Below are 22,941 nucleotides of genomic sequence, written 5' to 3'. Positions count from 1 at the left end.
TGCCCTACAGCCTACTTACCTCTGTACGCTGCCCTACAGCCTACTTACCTCTGTACGCTGCCCTACAGCCTACTGACCTCTGTACGCTGCCCTACAGCCTACTGACCTCTGTACGCTGCCCTACATACTACTGACCTCTGTACATTTTACTTTGTATGATACGTTTAATTCAGTTCTGTATACAACACCTTATTTTCTGGCAGTGCCCCTCCCGAGACTAGACTCATAAAATCATATTTTATTTTTACAATTAAGAAGGGTTCGGTGAATGCGCATATGAAGCTGGTGGGGTTCAGTACCTCCAACAAGGTTAAGAACCACTGGTATAGAATGATTTGAATACTACTCCACAGCTAGATGTATCACTAATTATCCAGTTTAATTGTACTTAGTACTTAACACCATAAGGTTCTGGATAATATGGCTGGTATTTTCAATAGGTAGAAACACAGGCGCATGGGATCCACATTAGAATAAAAGCATACATTTATTAACAAAAAAACAAAGCACACTTACAGTTCAAATATTTGTAGGTCAGTATTGGAAGCTAACCTTGCCAGCCCTGTGTAAGGATTACTCGCACCAGTTACCCCACCCAACCCCTACCCTTCTCTGCCCCTTATTCCGCCCCTAAATATGCCCTCATAAATTATTTAATGAAACAACACTGTTAAATGTTTTGTGCAGAATAAAGTTACAAAAATAAATATTAACAACAACAACTTTAAAAATATTAACATAAAGCATCTCAGTACCCATCAGTGCAGCCTCAACAGTGTCCATCAGTAAAGCCTATCAGTGCCCATCAGTGCAGCATCATCAGTGCAGCCTCATCAGTGCCCATCAATGCAGTCTCATCAGTGCCCATCAGTGCAGCCTCATCAGCGCCCATCAGTGTAGCATATCAGTGCCTAACAGTGCAGCATATTAGTGCTGCCCCATCAGCACAGCTTATCGGTGCTGCCTCATTTGTGGCCATCAGTACAGCCTCATCAGTGACCATCAGTGCTGCCTTATCAGTGCCCATCAATGCAGCCTATCAGTGCCCATGAGAGCAGCCTTATCAGTGCCCATCAATGCAGCCTATCAGTGCCCATCAATGCAGCCTATCAGTGCAGCTTATCAGTGCCACCTCATCACTGGCCCTCAGTGCCACCCCATCAGTGGTCATCAGTGCAGCCTCATCAGTGCACATCAGTGCAGCCCTATCAGTGCCCATCAGTGCAGCCCTATCAGTGCCCATCATTGCAGCCTTATCAGTGTGCATCAATGCAGCCTCATTAGTGCCTATCAATGCAGCCTATCACTGCACAGGGATCACAGGGAGGAATTGGGGGGAGAGCCGGTCAGTTCACACAGAGAGAGGATCTCCCACTGTGACACAGCTTGGATCTGAAACGCCGGCTGCAGTCAAACAAAGTCCTGCCTCCTGGACCTGCTCCTATGATAAACAGCACCCTGATTCAGTTTCCTGGCATTGGACCAGTGTGCTGTGTATCATAGAGGCTGATCCAGGAGGCAGAACTTTGTTTGACAGCAGCCGGCTTTTCAGATCCAAGCTGTGTCACAGCGGGAGATCCACTCTCTGTGTGATCCAGCCAGCTCTCCTCCTGACGGTTTCCTGGATGATTGCTTCTGGCAAAAGTGTTGCAGCCTTTTTTGCAGGGCATCAGAGCGGCCCAAGAGGCAACCCCCCCTCCCCCCCGCCCCCGGCCTAGTCTGCAGTTGCTCCACACTCGCCCTCAGCTTATTTCCACCCTCCTAATGCGAGCAGGCCAGTGGAAATTTTGAAGGGCTAAACTAGCCATTATATTATACCAGTAGAACCTATAGATATTGCTCTGTGGTTACATGCTTTTAGAATTTTGAATTTTCAGTCTATAAGAAGCATGAAATCTACAGAATGTATTGTATATGTGTGCTTTATAACATTTACTGCAAATACTTTTGTGTTTCATGCGCGAATACAGTATGAGCATACTACCAGGGGAAGACTTATAATTTTTTCAGACTTTGCACAAGGGCCCCCTGGAACTCAGGGGCCCATTTATACTAGATGTGGGTCCAATAAATTCCCCTCCTACTATCTTCCAGACATGAACATGGCTGGCTTCTTTCTAGCTGTCAATCTATAGATACGTGTTTTTACTTGGTCAGCATTTGAATTCGGGGCCCAAACATTGGTGTTGCTCTGGGGATCCTTTATGAAATTGTCTGCCAAAGTATTCTTCAATGCCCACTTCTGTCACTTACTTTAAGATTTGCTATGTATAGGAACTATGCTTTTTAGATTTTTTAGGCCTTGAATCTTTAACACACACATGACTGGGAAGCAGGAAAGTTCATTATTCACTGCTAATCTTACAAAATAACCCACCATATATGAGCCCAGGCCTAATATGGGTCAAGCTACAGAATTATTTGAGCATAATCAGTAAACCCTTGTGATAAGCTTACTTGAATGTGAGATGTTTTAAACAGAAAGAGAAGTTGTGGAGGAAAGTATACCTTATAATGTAGATTGCCTCGGAGAATCTGCATGCCTAGAATTTTTTTGTAAAAAGGAGATAGGGGGGTAAAGTAGATCTGTCAGTTGTACACCACAAACAGAAGAGGCAGAGATGGGGATTACCCAACATTTTAAGCCGGTCCCTTCTGAGTATTTTTATAAAAATGAGTGTTTGCTTAATTAGAGTAATTTCCAAAAATATAATAATCATTTATTGTACACATGTAGTTTGTGAATCCTGTACAGAACCTGTTCCCGTTTGCAGAGAAGGAGAGATCCTTACTGTTGATTTGAACACCACAAGCCAGTGCTGCCCTCGTTATACCTGTGGTAAGATTTAATTCAAAATGTATTTGGTTTCTGTTTTGTGAACAGAATATACATTTCTTTTCAATGCAGCTACTGTTCATCATATTTTATTTTTTATTCTACGTAGTGTGTGAAGAGAGCCTTTGTCCTATATCACAGCCCTCCTGTATGCCTGAGACACGGCTGGCTAAAAAGAAGATAGGTGGATCTTGTTGTCCAGACTGGTATTGTGGTCAGTATGAAACTATTTACTTTTTGTCCAATACATACAGTGAATTATTGGTTTACATACAGTATATTCAATTGAATATATGATAAACATGTAAATAAAACAATTTACATTTGTACATGATAGTATACATTTACATATATAGCTCTGAAATATCCCAAAGCACTTCACATTGTAGGCAAAACCATTCATAGCAGCCCTTGGCCCTACAGGAGCTACCAGTTGCCATACTTTAAACATATACAAGTTAAAGTGTTTGTTACCCGAAAAAAAAATGGGTCCTGTTCCCGTTATACAGCACAGTGCTTGTGCTGTGTAATTGGGCTCACTGTGTAGCTTGAAATACCTGGCTAATCTGGCCTGATTCTGCACTCCCCTCTGTAAACTGACCACAGTTTATCATGGCTGCTGAGCCCTGACACCTTGGTCAGTTTACATGCCTCCATCATCCGCAGGTCTCCTCTCTGCTCTTCTGTGTCCTCCTCTGTCCTCCTCCCCCCACCCCTCCCTGCTCTGTCCACTCAATGATACTCCCCTTCTTCTGCTCTCATATCTATACTATGATTATGCCATCCTCTCTGTTATATGATGCCATGTGTCCCTGTGCTTGTCATATATAAAGGAAATGCAGATTATACAGTACCTTATCTCAGAGCATCTCCCTGTGCTCTCTCCTCCTCCCCGGCTGACGTCAGCAGGAGTGCTCGGCCCCGCCCACTATATCTGTCAGCCAGGCAGAGGAGAAAGCTGGGGAGTCACATGAGCACTGGGAGACGCTTTGAGATAAGGTATAATCTGCATTGTTTTTTATACAGCACAGGCACAGGGACACATGGCAATACATAACAGAGGGGATGGCATGATCATAGTATAGTGGGTTAACAACCACTTTAAGGCTCATTAGGGTGTAAGCTGATCGTAGGAGGAATCTGGATGAGCTGGTGCAAACAAAAACACAATGAAAAACACATAGGGGTATTATACAGCAGTGATCCCTGACTTTCACTATACATTCAGTGCAGGTAAATTTTCCCTGTTTATGTGTTTTAAATGACAATGATTGATTTACCACCAGTAAATGTTTGATAAAAGACAAATCTACTGCTTTATAAAGATACCCATTAAAGTGTATATAAACTCAATGGGGTTGATTTTCTAAAGACAATAAAAATGTACCTTTTTGCAAGTGTGTTGCACTCTGCAATAGCATATACACCAGAACTTAATAAATGAGGGGAAGCTCTGCTGACTTCCATCATCCAAACATGTGCAAGCAAAAATGCTGTTTTTTTCCCCTTGAATGTGATTGGATATCTTTTGCAAAGTGAAGCTTCACATTTAGGCTGGGTTCCAACTTTCCGGCTGGGTTTCCCCATTCACAATTGGCATGATGGGAGAATGTGATCGGCTCTCAATGGAGCCAGTTCAAACATTTCTGAGGCGGTCGTGGAGTGCACTGCAGAAGGGTCCTGTGTGTCTTTGGCTTCCGTTTCAGGTCTGAATTCAGGCAAAAATTTGGACCTGATTCACACCTGAAATGGTGAACAGGGACGCACTGGACCCCCTGCTGCAAGTTGCTTCTAAAATAGTGTATTAGATAAGTGTAAACCTGGCCTTAATAAGTTCTGGAGCAAATGCCCTTGCAGAGTGCAACTGAACTTGCAAAGTGAACAGTCTATTTGTCTTTATTAAATCAACCCTACATTTTTTTTTCAATGTGCTTGGCATTACACCTCATTGTATGTAGTTTTCTTTATCATATATATATATATATATATATATATATATATATTTTTTTTTTTTTTTTTTTTGTGAATATGTTGCATTGTTTTATACCCAGCAATACTGCAAGTAACATCAATCCTTGTTGAAGGATGACAATACTAACCCACTGCCTGTCAATTAATGGCAGTGTTGTCAGCCTTTTATTTGGCTGTATGGTGTAGACCCTTTAAGCAGCCCAAAGGCCTGGTGTGTTAAGTCGGGCTGTTGAATATAATCGGCTCATCTTTAGTGTTGAAAACTGCCTTCCTTATGTGTTAACTTCCATGTCAGCTGTTCTTAGCTAATTTTCGTAGTCTTGTTTTCCATTTATAGTCACATGTACACCTTGTATGCAAATTCAAAATTAGTTTGGGCTATTAAAAATTGCAGTTAGTTTATATGTCTAGAGTATCTAGTCAAATATTTATTTTGAAAACAAAGTAAATATGTGTAATGAGTATAGATATTGTGATAGCGAAGTTATCTGGTATAGAAAAAAAAAAAAACATCCAAAACATTTCTGCTGTATTGCAAATCTTGGGTTGATTTAGAGTCGGTTCACACTGAGGCGACACGACTCCTTACTACTTCGGGGGCGGCTTGTGCATTACATTGCACCACGACTTCGGAGCGATTTGCAGGGACTTCACATAATGGAAGTCTATGCAAGTCGCTTCGAGGTCGCCCCGAAATAGTACAGGACCCTTTTTCTAAGTTGGAGCGACTTTTTTCACTCCTATTAGAATGGGTCCTGTAGCGGTCAATGGACCACGAGGGAGCGCGACTTGTCAGGCTGACAAGTCGCCTGACAAGTCGCGCTAATGTGAACCGGCTCTTACTAAAAGCAAATAGGCTGGGAATTTAGCTTGCATGGTTGGATGATAAAAGTCAGCAGAGCTTCACCTCATTCAGTATGTTAAGAAAAAAATTCCCTTGCAAAGTGAACAGATATTTTGCCTTTAGTTAATTAACCAGTTTGCATGGAACATTTACTCAAATTTACCAATTGACTTGCATTTTGTTTTCCAGAATGTGACTGCACAAATGTGACCAATGTTGAATGTTCTCTGGTAAGAATATATGATTTATAATATAGTTTGTGAATTGTAACTTGGGTGGTTATTTTAAAGCTGAAGTCCAGGAAAACAGCTAAATACACAGATGAAATATATATAAGGGAGCTTTTTTACTTGCCAAAAGATTTATATTTATGTATGTGTGTATGCCCATGCAGTCCTGAGATTTACACAGCTCTACCACATCACACAGCCCTGTTTGGCAGGGCAGAAGACCTGATTTCTATCTGTTGCAGGTAATACCACTTATGGACCTTGTTCCTTCCTCTGCCTACAACTAGACAGTAAAAGGAGAAGGCTGATAAGCTCACCTATTTGTCATTCTGTTCTCCTTCTATCAGCATGCTTCATGTTAGCACAGTGTGGTACAAATTGCTGGCTTCTTGAGCTGTTTTTCTTTCCCCTAGTCTGAGCTTTGCTGCAAAGTGGGTTGTAAGAGAAAATGTAGTATGTCAAATGCAGATACTTACATTGCTTGCTTAAAATATATATGTATTTATTTATGTATTAATAATTACAGAGCTGCTTTAATTTGTGTCTTTTATATTTGCATTCACTTATCCTGTGAAAGTGCATGCACATTCGTTCTGTGGGAAGGGGGCAACAAATGAATGTAAATTGGCTGTTTAAATGTAAATCCTTGATTTCAAACAGAAAATACCACATTTGGCCACTTGCTGGAGTGAATACAGTTAACATATGTGTATATTTTTCCTGCATTATTAGCGATTTGCCTTAAAGTGTTACTAAACCCAGGACCTTGCGTTCACTATATCTGGTCTCCTACAGTACACAGAACATGTAAATGCAATTTTAGTAAATATAAACTGTTAAATAGCTTTTCTTATCAGCAGTTAGAGCAGTCTTGTAACTTCTATCAGAGTCTAGCCAAGCACTGGTTAAAGCTTGTAGGAGGAGTTTTCATTCTCCTCCAACTGTCCTATGAGACTGCGGGACCCCTGACCCTCTGTCTAGACAGTGCCGATTGGCCCTGTGTGCCGAACAAATGCATCCTCCCAAGAAAAATTAAAAATCTCTCTAGCAATACACACCAAACTGAGCATGTGCAGCCTGACTCCAAATACTTATTAGGTGACAGTGGAAGGAGTGGAGGATCAGAGAAGACAGGGTCAAACAACTTTTTTTACGCAATGCAGAGGATTAACCCCTTAGATTCCACAGTGAGTATAACAAAAGTGCATTACTGCATATACAGTTTGATTTTACTGCTGTGGGTTTAGTAACACTTTTTAGCTTTAAAATTAAGAACACAAGTCTAAAACACAAGTTTAAATTTCCTGTAGTAAAGCACATGTTAGCATTTCACTATAAGAACACACTCTAGGTTTCACTATTTACCTAACAGGTAAACATTGTATATGGAACATTATCAGTATATTGAATAAATGTATAAGTATTTATGTAGTTATGCATTTACCTAATACAAATGTAAATATATATATATATATATATATATATATATATATATATATATATATATATATATATATATATATATAATCTTAAAAAGCTTAAGGCCTCATGTACAATGGACTTAAAAAATGCTTGTTTGGTGTTTTTTTGTTTTTTTCTCCTACAGTCTGTATAAGCACCTCTATGTTAACCTATGTGTCCAAAATCACATTCAGGAGAGTAAACGGGGAGCATAAAAAAAAGTTTGCAACGCACCTAAGCGCTAGACGTGTTTAGGCGCATTTGAGCATTAATGCATTCCAGTGGCCAGAATAAATCAATATTCTGGCCAGTGGGATCTGTTACCACTCTAATGCACGATGCGTCTAACTACGCTTAAATGCATCTAAACGTGTTTGCAATACACTGCTTTAGGTGCGTTTTTTAAGCAACTTTTCTCCTGCCAGCAGATCTGGTGCTCAGAGGGGCTAAACAGATGCTCAGTGTGCATGAGGCCTAAAGGATATTTCAAAATTCAAAACATTCAAAACTCAATAACTACCCGTGTGTGCTTATATTTTAATGATATTGTACATCTCTTTCTTAATACAAAAACTATTCTACACAAAATTAATATGTTTATACAAATGCAATTATTATATGTTAACATTAAATACAACTAAGAAAATACTATTTGCTTCAAACAGGGAGAACATCGGAAGATTGATGCAGACTGGCATAGTGCTTGTGGATGTAGTCACTATATTTGTGGTATTTGACTTATTTTAACTTGCTTTGCTATGTGTGAGAGAAATACAAAAAAAGGTGGTAGGTGATTGAGCAACCTGTATGTAAAGTTAAATTGAACTCTGCAGCCCAGATGTAAAGATCCAGACCAGCCCAATAAGCTATCTGTTTTTGCCACTCAGAACTAAGGATAAGGTTCGGGTTCATAGATCCCATGGGTTCACTGTGAATCCTGTGGGTTCCAGATATGCAATCCTGGAGCATGTTTTTGCAGATTGAACCAGGAGATTTTTTTTTTTTTTTTTAACCATATTGCACTGCATGGCCTTTGAACTATGACCAGCATGCTTAGAAGGACTAATTAGGGGAATTTTGGTTCTGATGCTGGATCCAAACCCCTTTGGCCATTATTAAGAAGCAATGTTAATTTATCAAATGACACGGGTGGCTGTGCACTGTCCTGGGGAACAAGTATCAGTGCAGTAAGATTTAAAAAAAATCCATTTGGCGGGCCTTGGGGATACTCTTAACCTTCCTTTGAAGTGGCTCATCTGTATGACGTATTCAACCTACTACAGCTAAACTGGCATTTACAAATAAAAAAAAAAAACTTTTAAATTGCTAGCAAATGACAGCTTCGGCTGCTTATATCTGTTTGTAAACAAAGCGGCCAGGATTTCCTTCATCTATACCAGACCCTTTTCCTAGATAAGGACCCCCACACATACACATACACACACACACACAAACCGAAAAAAACAGAGTCGGTTCCCACCATAATTCATACCAGGCCCCATGGTCTGTTATGAATTTAATTGAAAAATATTGGCGTGAGCCCACTCCAAATTCTATACCAGACATTTTGGGCTTCTGGTATAAATTTTATGGGGGAACCCCATGTAAAAGTAAAAAAAACCCCACACCTGACTTTTATCTGAGCATACAGCCTGGCTGGCCGGAAAAGGGAGCGCCGAGCATGCTGCCTCTCCTATGAACCATACCAGACCACATGCCATCGACATGAGGGGGCCCCCTGGCAAATTACATTGCCCCCTTGCTTACCTTGGCATGTAGTTGGGGTGTCTGTGGGGGAGGGTTTATTGGAATCTGGAATTCCACCTTTAAAATAAGAGTGGAGGAAATTTTTGAGGAGAGACCCCCAACATTTTGCTTGATGTATGCATGGGGCTCCCTCTTAAAATCCATACCAGCTCTGAAGGGCCAGATATGAATTGTGGGGAAACCCTTGCACATTTTTTTAAACTATTCCTGGCCACTTTGTTCCCGTGGTTTGGGATTCCCGGCCAGTAAATTAATGGGGCTGGGCATCTGCCACTTCCTTAACAACCATTGACAGCAGAAGAAGGAAGCTGCCATATACAGTACAGTAGTGGGTGAAAATCTGCTACTATATATGAAATTTCGCTCCTGCTGAATGGGCTAAAAGTCTGAAAGAACACCTGAACAAGTATTACTAGTGTGAATTTTGTGTGAAAATAATTAAATGTAGACCCCAATGAAATAAACAAAATTAAACATACCCCCTGCAAAAAAAGAACACATACGCAAAATAAAAAAGTAGATTTTTTTCATGCCAATTTCGTCTAAGCAGCACAATAAGCAAATATGAGAGTTTTCAAAGGTAAAATATCTAATTCTGTGTCAGATTTACTCCATTCACCTCTATTTATGTTTAGAGAATGTTGCTTGGTATTATGGTTAGAACCGTTTACAGAGTTAGGCTTACTTGATATTTTAGGTTAATGGGGTTCAATTTAATTATCAGTTGAAGCGTGTTTTCTTAGTTGTGGATAGAACGGGAAAGGGTTAGAACCCCTGTCAGGTTCTTACCACGACCTGTGAGATTTGCAGGGTCACTAATGGTAGCATGAGGCAATACCTGGACCCTATGGAGGTTGCACAGGCAGTCCAACACCTCCAGGATGGCACACCAATACGTGCTATTGCTAGAAGGTTTTCTGTGTCCCTAAGCACAGTCTCAAGAGCAAGGAGGAGATTCCAGAAGACAGGCAGCTACACTAGGAGAGCTGGAATGACCTGTAGAAGGTCCTTAACCCATACTGGTTATCTGCTCTTTTGTGCAAGGAGGAACAGGATGAACACTGCCAGAGCACTACAAAATGACCTCCAGCAGACCACTGGTGTGAATGTCTCTGACCAAACAATCAGAAACAGTGGTTATGAGGGTGGCCTAAGGGCACAACGTCCTCTAGGGGGCCCTATGCTCACTGCCCGACATCGTGGAGCTTGATTGACATTTGCCATTGAACACCAGAATAGGCAGGTCCTCCACTGGCGCCCTGTGCTTTTCACAGATGAGAGCAGGTTCACCCTGAGCACATGTGACAGACGTGACGGGGTCTGAAGAAGCCATGAAGAACGTTATGCTACCTGTAACATCATTCAGCATGACCAGTTTGGTGGGGGATCAATGAGGGTCTGGGGAGGCATATCCATGGAGGGACGCATAAAAATTGTAAATAAGGTATGCCTAAAAGTGACGTTAGTTCTAATAAAAAGTTCAAAGTAAATATGATGTACAAGATCTCATATGTCAAATATTGCACTCAGTGTAATATTCATCTTTGACATTTTATTATTATATTTTTAGAGAAAGAAGAAGTGTGTGTATTCCAAGGAGTTACAGTGTTGCATCCTGGACAGTCACTGATTCATTATTTGAACAGGGAAATGTGCTATACTGTGGAATGCTTACATGAAAAAAATCACACTACTGGATTTTATTCCATGGAAATATTAATGGTGAACTGTTCAACACAATGCGCTGCTGTAAGTATTCATGATTTTTAAAAAGACGAGAGACGTTAAAGTAGATGTACATTTTTAGACTGAGCTAATTTCCTTTGCCCCCACCACTTGCTACCCTATCACATGGTTCAATATATGAAGCTGTCAGTTACTTACTTAAAAGCAGCTCTGGGCTCTCTTTGTTTGGCAGCACTGGCACACAGCCAGAACAGGGCAATATGTGGACTTTGTCAAAAGGCAGGATACGTATTTAGGCAGAGTTACTGATTGGCTGGACAATAACATTTTTTAAGGTGAATCTGTCCTTTAAAGAACTTTGGTTCAAAGCAAAATTATTCTACACCAAATTGCTGCGTTGTTGTTTCTGAAGCTTGGAGGGCTGTAAATGTTCCAAGTAGCTGATCCCCTATACTAGTTATCCAGAATATTTTGCTGCCTATGCCAAGCTTAGTTTGGACCTGTTCTATCCACTACATCATCCTGCTGACACTTTAGATACACAAAGAAAGGTTCCTATTTGTGCATGGGAGCAGTATTTGTTTTCAGGATTCGGACCACTCTGGCCCTGCTTATTTGAATGTTCCCACATTTAGATATGGTAACTGTTGGAGCAATGGGGTTCTTTGTGACTGTAATTTTCTGTATACTAAAAAAAGTGAATTCCTATCTAAATTGAAGTTATTATTAATCAGTTGTAATGACTAGGACCAAGCCATGGTTAAAATGGACAATAGCTTTTGAAACTGTAGAGCTGAGTTTTATGACCATAGAGAAATTGAAGACAATAAATGCATGTCTGATTTTAGTAATAGTCATTATCACATACTCATAACTTTACTATTTTGTCAAAGAAGGTAGTGGTAGTAGAAATTGGTTATAGGAAGGGGTTAAACCCCCCCAATGTAATTTCCATATGTCCAGGATATATTTCATTTTATATTCTGTGCCAGCAGTAGAATATCTGGTAGATTTTAGGAGGCTTATAATGTGACCCATATGAATCCTAATAGTCATGAATTATAGTTTAAGGTTCCTTTCACACGGGCGATCTGATCAGGTCCGCCTGTCAGTTTTTCAGGTGGACCTGATTGGACCCTCCAGTCTCTTCTATGGAGCGGCGGATGTCAGAGGACATGTGTCTGCTGATACCCACCGCCATCCAATCCGATCCTGCCTGCCACAAACAGACCTATGGTGGTTATATTCCCCATCCATCTGGCAGGTAGCATCGGATGAAAATGAACAAGTAATCCGTTTCCATCCGATTGCCCTATAGAGGAGAGCAGGACTGTGTCTGCTCTGCATAGGGGAGCGAACATGGACCTGTCAAACGTCTGCTCAGCGGGGATCAGCGGAGAGATCCCCTGCTGAGCAAGTGGATTCCGCTTCAAGGAGGCGCCCGTGTGCAAGGGGCCTAAGGCCCTTTCACATGGGTGTTTCGTCTGCTTCATCCGCTCAGTCACATTTTTTCAAAGACATAACTGAGCAATTTACATCAGTTTTTCATCTGTTTAGGGCCTTTCCCATCGGTAGTCCACTTGGCGAACTATGTTTTACTTAGCGGGGGATTGCTCCGCTCATCCCCGCTGAGCAGGTGTATTACAGGTCCGTCTCCGCTTACTGTGAACAGAGTCCTGCTTTCCCCTATGGGGAAATCGAGGTTAAAAATGAACCGATCTTATTCAATCCGAATTGGCAAACAGGATCAGATCAGATAGCAGGGGGTGTCAGCGAACATGTCACTGATGACATCCGCTGCCCCATACTGGTGAATAGAGGGTCTGATCAAGTCCGTCTGAAAAAATGACAGGCGGACCTGATCGGACCGCCCGTGTAAAAGAACCCTTTTTCGCCAGTTTACATCAGTTTTTCATTGGTTTACCTTAGTTTTTCATCAGCTTACATCATTTTTGGCAGTGTGTGCAAGGAGAGAGGTGGGAGATTAGAGGAGCAGTGTATGTATACAGTAAGGGAGCAGTGTGTACAGACAGGCTTCCTCACTTGCTGACTGTCATTGCCGGCTTTAAATGTAATTGCCACCTCTTTCTTTTTCCTTTCTTTTAAAAAGCCAGAGAAGGAGCTGTCATTTGCCCATTACTAAAGTAAATAATGGGGCATGGTACCCGGTGACATCACCCATGATCCGCCCCTTTGTTTACTTCCGTGACAGGGGCGAATGACAACTCCTTCTGCGGCTCCATAAAGGAAAGAAAAGAAAGAGCTGAAAATTACATTTTAGGCCAGCAATAACAGTCAGCTCCAGCAAGTGAGGGATCCTTTTTGTACACACTGCCCCTTTACTGTATACAAAACAAAACCAGAGTAATTCCCTGCTGAACTTACCGACCGGCCTGCAACCAACCAAATTTTCCCGTCAAACAATATGCGTTAAAAAACAGGGGTTTAGTCTGCATACATTTGCAAATACATGCGTAAGCTATAGGGCTCCGTCAAGGCACCTTAGTATTTTCTGTAGTCCTAACCCTAAAATTTGAGAGCCTCCACAGTGAAAGCACATGCATTATAATAGATAGGCAAAGGGCAGGTGAGCCTGGAGGGAGCCCACCCCTCCTTAAAGGCACAGGGGCACACTGGACACCCAGCACATAGCACTATGGCAGCAAAGGTGTCCAATGCGTCCCCTTACAAATTTTTCAACAGTACAAACAAACGGCCATTTCCCTCACCTATAATTGGATTTTGCAGCAAAAAGCACAAGGAAGGGCAACACATGCAAAATAAAACCAGAGAAATTCCCTGCTCAACTTACCAACCAACCTGCAAAAAAACAAATTATCCTGTCTAACAGTATTCGTTAATAACAGGGGTTTAGTCTGCTCACATTTGCAAATACATGTGTAAGTTACAGAGCCCTTTCAAGGCACCCCAGTATTTTCTGTAGTCCTAACTAAATTTTGAGAGCCTCCACAGTGGAAGCACATGCATTATAATGGATAGTTAGAGGTTAGGTGAGCCTGGAGGGAGTCCACCCCTCCTTAACTACTTCTGGACCACCCACCGCATATATACTGTGGCAGGGTGGCCTGGCTGTGCAAAACCATGTATAGATACATGATTTTGCGCAGGAAACGCCGGTCCCGCTGTGATTGGACACAGCGGGAACCTATCAGCAGGTCCGGTGGCTGTGATGGCTGCCGGCCACCCGCAATCATGTAGGAGACTGACAGAACGGCCATCTGCCTATGAAAAAAAGGCAGAAGGCTGTTCTGTTACAGAGGAAGAGTGAGATCTTGTGTTAAGCTGAAACACAGATCTTTCTTTTCCTCAAATGCATCCCTCCCCCACACAGTTAGAAAGTACTCCAGTCCCTAGTAGTAAACTTGACCCCTTGATCACCCCTTGTGTTAACCCCTTCCCTGCCAGTGTCATTTATACAGTAACAGTGCAATTTTTTTTTTTTTTAGCACTTATCACTGTATTGGTGTCACTGGTCCCCAAAAAGTGTAACTTAGTGTCAGTCAGATTTGTCTGCCGCAATGTTACAGTCCCGCTAGAAATTGCTGATCACCACCATTTCTAGTGAAAACACCAGTAAAAACAATAAAAAAGATTTAAAAATGCCATAAATCTATACCATAGTTTGTAGACACTATAACTTTTGCGCAAACCAAACAAAATACACTTATAACTTATAACATTTATATATTTTTTTTACCAAAAATATGTGGCCGAATACATATTGGCCTAAATTGATGAAAAATTTAGATTTTTTTACATTTTTTTTATTGGGAATGTTTTATAGCAGAAAGTAAAAAATATTGTTTTTTTTTTTCAAAATCGTCGGTCTTTTTTTTTTTATAGCGCCAAAAAAATAAAAACCACAGAGGTGATCAAATACCACCAAAAGAAAGCTACATTTGTGGGAAACATTGATTTTATTTAGGTACAGTGTCGCACGACCGCGCAATTGTAAGTTAAAATTACGCAGTGCCATATCGCAAAAAATGGCCTGGCCATTAAGGGGGAAAAATCTTCCGGAGCTGAAGTGATTAAAGGCACAGGGACACACTGGACACACAGCACATAGCACTATGTCCCTTCACTGTATACTCTTCTCCTCTCCTGCCTCTCTCCATGTCTGCAGTACACACCGCCGCCCCCTCAACCCCCCCCCCCCCCCACTCGCATTCAGTCTGTTTTTTTTTTTTCTTTCGTTTACTTTCAGCTGCCAGCTAGATTCCTGCTGACAGAGATGAGTCACTGGTTGTTAGGATGGCAGCGGGCAGAGATGAGTCACTTGTTGCTAGGATGACGGCGTGTACCGGCTCCTAACAACCAACACAAAAAGGGATGCAAAATTGCTTTGTCCATTTAAATCCATTTATCCGTCATTCCTTTTTTTTGTGGAACAAAAATAGTGCTTTGATCTGTTTAAAAAAATGGCTGCGGACAGATGTGGATGTAAACAGATTGTTACCAAAAATATATGAGAGTTAATTTATCTCAGACAATATTTGGGTTAATAATGAGAGTTCTATGACTGAATGAAAACTTTAACACAACAATTATTTTTTTTTTTTATAAGGTTTGAAAAGCCTACGTAATTTACAACAATCCAACTATTGTACATACTACGACATGTAAAAGATTCCTAGTTTCACTCAAAAAATACAATGCATAGAGTATAGACTCATATACACACACTATGACCGACACACAAATAAAATATACAATGTAAACCCTTAATCCTTAATCCATAATTACCTCTAGTGATGGCTCTCGCTATCCCATGCCAAACAGGAAGTCACTCTATCTTCTCTTTCCTCATATAGACCCATCTCCCATAGTCTTGTATAGGGCAATTCTCATTGGTTCAGCTATCCTGCCCCATCACTTCCTCTGGGCGTATCTCGTTCAGGATAGGACCATTTCCCCCTCCCATAGTTACGCCTCTTTCTAACCACTCCTCTCTGTGTGGGGGGGGGGGGTGCGTTTACTCCTCACTGTGGAGGAGCTCTGAAATGGCTACTTAAGATATGCAAGATGTGTCCTGTGGTGCCCTGGCTCCAGAAAGTCTCGCTTCCAAAGATGTAATCACCGGATGATACTATCCGTAGTTGTTTATATGTAAACAGCAGTTGCCTGCATTTTAAATGGACTGGTTAAACCGGTTCCTATAACTGACTGCTAAAGGAAGTCACCCAGCTTCATATAATTGACAATCCTATATCAACTAAATGTAAAATCCAAAACTCAATATCTCATACATGTATATATTTACATAAATATTTACAATCTCTACAATGGAGATTTATACATAATCTCCTCATCATCACAACACGGTAAGGGAAATTACGCCTAAACTCCATATGGCAACACAGATGATCATATAGCAATGCATTGCTGTCTATTTTTCATTCGTCAACTGACAGATGAAAAATGGACATACAGAATGCCAGTGTGAAAAGGGACTTAAAGTATGCCCACGCTGAACCCCAAGCAAACGTCTAAATCATCAATTAATAGACATACTGAAAAATCATTGTTCTTTTATTTCAACTAGTGTAAGTATCAACTTCTTGTAAGCCCATGTATGTTAACCTGGAAAAGGGTATCTGGTCTGGATTCACATGTTTTGCAGTCTATCTTACATGCACAGAATCGTAAATGAAAATAAATGTATAGGCAATACATGGGGTGAGAGAAGAATCGCTTTAACAATTGAAATTTGCTAAATATGATTTCTTTCATAGAACCAGGTTTATATTCCATCTTCAAACAATCAGATGTGCTGTGGATCATGCAAGAATGTTTCATGCACATTCTACACTGATAATGGAACAATGACTATATTTGAGGTGAGCCTATTGTTATTTTCAGCTTTTGCTTAATATGTGAATGCGGTGTCAGTTATAATTTAGCTTGAACCTAATATAGACAATTTATATCGAAATCAGCTAAAGGCCATTAATGAAAGGTAGCAGATTTATAAAAAGGTTATTGTTAAACTTAGCAGCATGACAAGACTTCTTCATTTGGTTTTTCCATTGTAGTAGAGGTCCCAATTCAGGCCAGTCTGTGTCATATTCATACACAAGGGATGGGTGAACCATTAAAATTAAATAAATATGTGCTATGAATTTGCTATTAGTTATGCTAAACATGTTATTGTAATAACATGAATAATCTTGAGTACATGCCTATGATAGCTAAGAAGAACTTGTAGGCCTTGAACCATTGGCTGAGGGCTATTTTCTTGAGATACGTGATATTTCTATATATTAGCTAGGGATTCCTTGATCTGGGGGAAAAAATAAGAGGCAAACTTTATTACTTCTTTCCCACACCACCACCATTTTTTGTTTTGTCAGCACTTTTTTTGTCAGCTACATACATTTCAAGTGCATGAAAACAAAAGGTGCTCAATGTCTTACAGTTTGTTTTCTTTCTAAAGCAGCCACAGCCTGAATAGAAAAGTGGGTTCCCTGCCAGAAGCTTCAGAGTGAGGCTTTGCTGTCTGTGGAAAAGCAGTGTTCTCACTGCAGAGGTCCAAGACACATTCTTTTGAGTCAGACTTCTAGCTCTTTCATTAGCAAAGCCTATGCTCTCCACTAATTAGAGAGCGCTGGCTCTGACTCAACACGTAGCATGTCCGATTTCTACAAAAAGGCCACTGCTTCCCCAAAGAGAGCAAGGGTTCCACTGCCAAGCAAGCTGGCAGAGCACATACTTTTCATACAGGATATGGCAAATTTTTTGACAAAACAAACTAATGCAGGCCAAGGCCATACATGGGTTGAATGCCAAATGAATTTGCTTTTAAAAATCAGAAATTTCGTGCATTTTGTTATCCGACGGTGCCACCATTGATTTCTAAGTTTGACCAACCAAGCCTTAAATTTCACTTCATGTTGCTACAGAAAATAATTTTTGTGGTTGGGAATCTTCTTTTCTTTCCGGGAATTTTATTTTCTTGCACTCATGCGCATTTTTTTTTATTATTATATTTCTCGCACAATTCTCCCATCATTGATTAGAAAATCATTTGTTTTTAAAAGAAATTCCAACATGCCCAATCACTCAAATTTGATTGCCGCACTAAAACTGGCCATTGCTGTAGCCCACTAAATTAGAGCGAGATTTCTTAGTTAAGATTTTCGAAAGAAAATTCTTTCTAAATTGGACCCATGTATGGCTGACCTAAGACTTTGCTCACCTGGAATGTGTTTAGTTGATTTAAAATGAAAATGGGATTGGGTTTTAAAGCTGGCTAAGTGTCCACATATATTTGTCAAAATATACTGTAGGTGCTATGGGCAACATGTATTTAATTTGATTTTAAATCTATGTTATTGTTTTTTTTTAATTAATCATTTGTAATAAATATTGTTTTTTTTAAGGAATATTCTTTCTGGTTTTGTATGTCTTATGGTCAGCACTAAACTCCCGTTACTATTTTGTTATATATTTTGATGATTATTTTAAATATGGGAGGATGACCCCTGGACGTTATTCTATACTTTCATCACATTCTCCACATAGTTTTTTTTCTATAACTCCTGATATTTTAACTTTCTTTCAGAAACAACTTAATGTCTTTTACAAAGAGTGATTTGCTTTTCAGGTGGGCAACTCATGGATTTCTAACTGCACCAAGTACGAGTGCACAAAGACTACAGTAGGTGCCATGATACTGGGTTCTAGCGTTGTCTGCCCTCCTTTTAATGACAGTGAATGTCTAAAGGTTTGTGTTATCAGAGATAAATGCTTTCATTTACTAACACAATTAAACAGATAGTGTAGCTATGTAGTAACTACAACATATGTAAATGTTATGCTTTTTAAACTTTTTTTTAAAGGGGTGTACTGTTTCACTGTAATGTAATATTTTTTCGCTGGAAAGTCTGTTCTGCATTTGATGATCCCAAAAGTGCTGAATCTGTTTGTACCCATCACACAGTTATGCACAGGCAACTCTATGCTCTAAGTAGCCTTGCCGTGTTCCTGCTATAGTCCTGAATTTGGGTTCAGAAATACCATATGTAGTCAAAGGCTGGCGAAGCTGACTTGCCATAATAGTGCAGATTTTGCATCATGCTTACCACTTGACCTGCGGAAGATTTTTTGCAATACAGCACTGTATGTTTTTAAGGAAATAGAGGTTTTTATGGTAGAATTTGATCTCCACTGTGAAACAATGTTTTTTAATTTCTGCTTTAAAATATACCCAATAAATAAAAAAATGAAAAAAAAAAAATGTAATCATGAATTTAGGCCAATATGTATTCTGCTACGTTTTTGGTTACAAAAAAAAAACAATAAGCGTATATTGCTTGGTTTACGCTAACGGTATAGCGTCTACAAACTACTGGATAAATGTTATGGAATTTATATATATATATTTTTTTATACTAGTAATGGTGGTGATTAGTGACTTTTAGTGGGACTGCGATATTACAGCAGACAATCGGACACTAAGTGACACTTTTGACACTTTGCGGTAACCAGAGTAATACAGTGATCAGTGCTAAAAATATGCACTGTCACTGTCTTAATGGCACTGGCTGGGAAGGGGTTAAACATCTAGGGCGATCAAAGGGTTAACTGTGTGCCTAGTCAGTGTTTTTGTGTACTGTGTTAGGTGCTTTTTCTAGGACGATGGGGAAGAGATGGATTTTGTCAGAACGGCGATCTGCCTTGTTTACCTAGGCAGATCTCAGTTATGTGTGTTTTAATGATGATCTGCAGGTGCTGGTGGACATCTAGTGCCCAGTACCCAAAAATCATCTTTTTCTGTGAATAATCAGCAGAAACGAACTGCCCCCTGCAGGTGGAAGTGCAAAATCACGTATACTGTACATACGTGATTCTGTATAGGAAAACAGGAGAGCCACCCTGTAGCAATAAAACTGCTATGGGGCGGTCTTTAAGTGGTTAATATAACAAAATATTTTTGTTGAGGTAGACCATAATGGTTCAACAGCTTTATGCTCCAATAGGATAGTAATGAAGAAGGCTCACTCACATACTTGGCCCTCATGCATATGAAATTTAATTTTATTGTTTATTATTTCAAGGGTAAGAGATGCTCTCTGCTTTTGTGTATCACTGCAGCCTATGCTCATGGGTCTTTCATGACCATGGGCAGGCGTAGGCCTCTGTAGACTGGACCATTCAACACCTTGAAGGTGACATTGAAAACTTGGAGCCTCCTGGATTCTTAAAAAAATATTTTATTTTATTTTTTGTTTATTGATGTAAATTTCAAACAATGGCATAACATTAACAGCATGTGTTGAGATTGACATATGGAGCGCCACTTTAGTTGGAATTCAGAAAGATGTCATTAATACAAAATATATCAAAGGCTTGATAGTGCCAATCATTAAGCAAAATAAGCTATAGAGATGTCTAGATATATTTGTCTATTTGGTGGTAAAGTAGGTTGTAATCCAGATTATTATCAATATAGACTAACTTTTGTGGGGTCACAGGTTAGGTGTCTGAAAAATGTTGAGCACATTATTTTTTGATTTGTATTTTCATTTTGTTTTAGAATGGCGGATCTGTTCAGACATATAATGATGGCTGCTGCAAGATATGTAAGTGCACTAAGCTGCATTCTATGCTAGTTTCTGCTTTGTTTTGGAGAGCTCTGGTTCATTTAACTCACCTGCTGGGTCATAAGGAAGGGAAACGCATGCACTGGCCGCCCCAATCAAGTTGTCCTTCTTTAACCACTAAAACTCACAGGCCCTGCTTTTTTTCATGGCTGACTACTTGGTGAATGATTTAACTTCCTCATCATTCTGGAGTATAACTTTAATGTGTCAAAAACAAACAAAACAAAAGAGTATCAACTACACATTAAATTTGTAAAACATGTTTGCAACTTTCTGTACTCCAATAATATAGAATCCTCACCTTATTTTCTATAGGACATGCAAATAAGAATAGCCAGTACACATAGACATAAAAAGGGTTCCACATTCCAAATACCCATGGAAAGCTCCTCAAACACTGACAACTAAACATTTTAACCCCTCAGTAGGCATGAGTGGTTTTATTTCCTGCACACAATAAATTAATGTAGTATCATACTGACCTTTCCTGGCTGTAGCACCCATCCTTGGTAATGGATACCTACAAAGAAACCCCTTGAATTACCACCATTCCTGGAGCAAGAGATTTGAAACACAAGAACTGGAAGGAAGTACAGTGTACCTAGCATTTGTGTAAATAAACCCTAAAGGTCCTCCCTGCAAAATACCACATAAGTAATATAACATATTCATAATTTAAATTCCCAAAAAATTATTTGATTAATCTGAAATGTAAAATGTTGTAAAACTAAGGTCTAAGATAAACTAGGATTAGTATATGGCAGGCAATATCTTTTCTTTGTGGGTCCATATGCAGCACTAGCACACATCAATGTGAATAAATGAAGAGATGAAAATTCCTCTACCAACTTCAGTGAAAGTAAAGTACACTACACCACAGTGAAGCACTCCAATCTCCTTACCAAACAATGAAATACGATAGGCGGTATATAATATATCTTGCAAATGGACATCAACCAAACATGCAGCAATTCAAAATGGTAAAGCAATATGAATGCTCCAGCACTAAATCCGAGTCTGCAGCCTCTCAGGAAATAACAGTATAAAATTCCAATGGATCGGATCTGCTTTTCCCATTTAGGCCAAACAAAGTGCTTCCTGCACTGTGATCTCTACCATCTTCAGGCCTGAAGATGGTAGAGATCACAGTGCAGGAAGCACTTTGTTTGGCCTAACAGTGGAAAGAGGATCGGATCCATTGGAAGTTTATACTGCTATTTCCTGAGAGGCTGCAGACTCGGATTTAGTGCTGGAGCATTCATATTGCTTTACCATTTTGAAATGCTGCATGTTTGGTTGATTTCCATTTGCAAGATATATTATAAAATGCCTATGGTATTACATTGTTTGGTAAGGAGATTGGAGTGCTTCACGGTGGTGTAGTGTACTTTACTTTGCACTGAAATTGGTGGAGGAATTTTCATCTCTTCATTTATTCACATTGATGTGTGCTAGCGCTGCATATGGACCCAAGTTGACTATATTTGCTATTACAAATTTATGCTGGCTGATTGGCAATTTACTATATACATATAGCATAGTGCAGATGGCTCCCTTAATATCTATTCTTTGAAAGTAAACAAACATAGGGTGTAAAATATGTGACATCCTATTTCCGGATTTCGAATTCTGCTTATGACAAATATAATTTCCCATTCAAGTCAATGGGTATCCCATTCAAGTCAATGGGCATGCAATAGGGTCAAATGTGAATCTGCAAATATAGAGTACCACACACCTAAGTGTGAACCATCAATGCAGTTAAAGCCACATATTACGGACTGTATGCTATTAATAATATACGATAGAAGTCAACAAATCAGTGGTGCAGGTAAACAATTAGCAAACACCATGAGGTTGATTTACTAAAGGCAAACAGACTATTTGCTTTCCAGGTGAATTTTTCCTTAGCTTAGTGAATGTGATGGAAATTCACTTTGCAAAGAATAACATGAAGGAAAAAAAAAAACAATATTTTTGCACATGATTGGATGACCTACATCAGAAGAGCTTCACCTCATTCACTAAGGAAAATGCCCATGCAAAGTGAACAGCCTGTTTGCCTTTAGAAGATCAACCCCCTTGACATGTGCAGTCTGACTACAATTGGTATATCTAGGGTTAATTCTATAAGAGTGAAGCAAGGATTCAGTGATGTTAAACTGTGGTGAGTGCTAAGAAATCTGCTTGACATTGAGAATACAGTACAACAAAAACGGACAGACACGTAGAACTAATCCTAAAACAGTGCCAAAAAAAGATGTAACAAATCATTTATTCAGACATTTTAACTGTAACATTTATTCAAATAAAATGCTCATCTCATTTTTCATAGATGGACATTTTTATAAAACCTATTATCTTACTAACAAGATTCTATTTTAAATTTATTTCCTTCTTTTTTGTGGTGATTGTTTTATTAGCTTTAACTTCATTATGGACCTACTTCACTTTTATGGAAGTCCCACCATACTGGCGATGTTGTTAAGTAAATATAAATGGTGTTTTATATGAAATAAT

General features: G+C 39.6%; 1 protein-coding gene across 1 annotated transcript in view; it reads left to right on the top strand.

The window, feature by feature from the left end:
- OTOGL (otogelin like) overlaps nucleotides 1-22,941 on the top strand; it is a 234,872-nt gene that overhangs the window by 201,331 nt on the left and 10,600 nt on the right. The window contains exons 43-50 of the mRNA XM_082255665.1: nucleotides 2,738-2,839; nucleotides 2,946-3,050; nucleotides 5,841-5,881; nucleotides 8,008-8,071; nucleotides 10,680-10,858; nucleotides 16,552-16,656; nucleotides 18,423-18,542; nucleotides 20,355-20,400. Coding sequence (XP_082111791.1) covers nucleotides 2,738-2,839; nucleotides 2,946-3,050; nucleotides 5,841-5,881; nucleotides 8,008-8,071; nucleotides 10,680-10,858; nucleotides 16,552-16,656; nucleotides 18,423-18,542; nucleotides 20,355-20,400 — 762 coding nt within the window. The remainder of the gene's footprint in view (nucleotides 1-2,737; nucleotides 2,840-2,945; nucleotides 3,051-5,840; nucleotides 5,882-8,007; nucleotides 8,072-10,679; nucleotides 10,859-16,551; nucleotides 16,657-18,422; nucleotides 18,543-20,354; nucleotides 20,401-22,941) is intronic.

This window comes from Pelophylax lessonae (genome assembly GCF_965119305.1).
Source record: "Pelophylax lessonae genome assembly, chromosome: 4".
In the NCBI taxonomy this organism is placed as follows: domain Eukaryota; kingdom Metazoa; phylum Chordata; class Amphibia; order Anura; family Ranidae; genus Pelophylax; species Pelophylax lessonae.
This window is presented reverse-complemented; position numbering and strand designations above follow the sequence as displayed.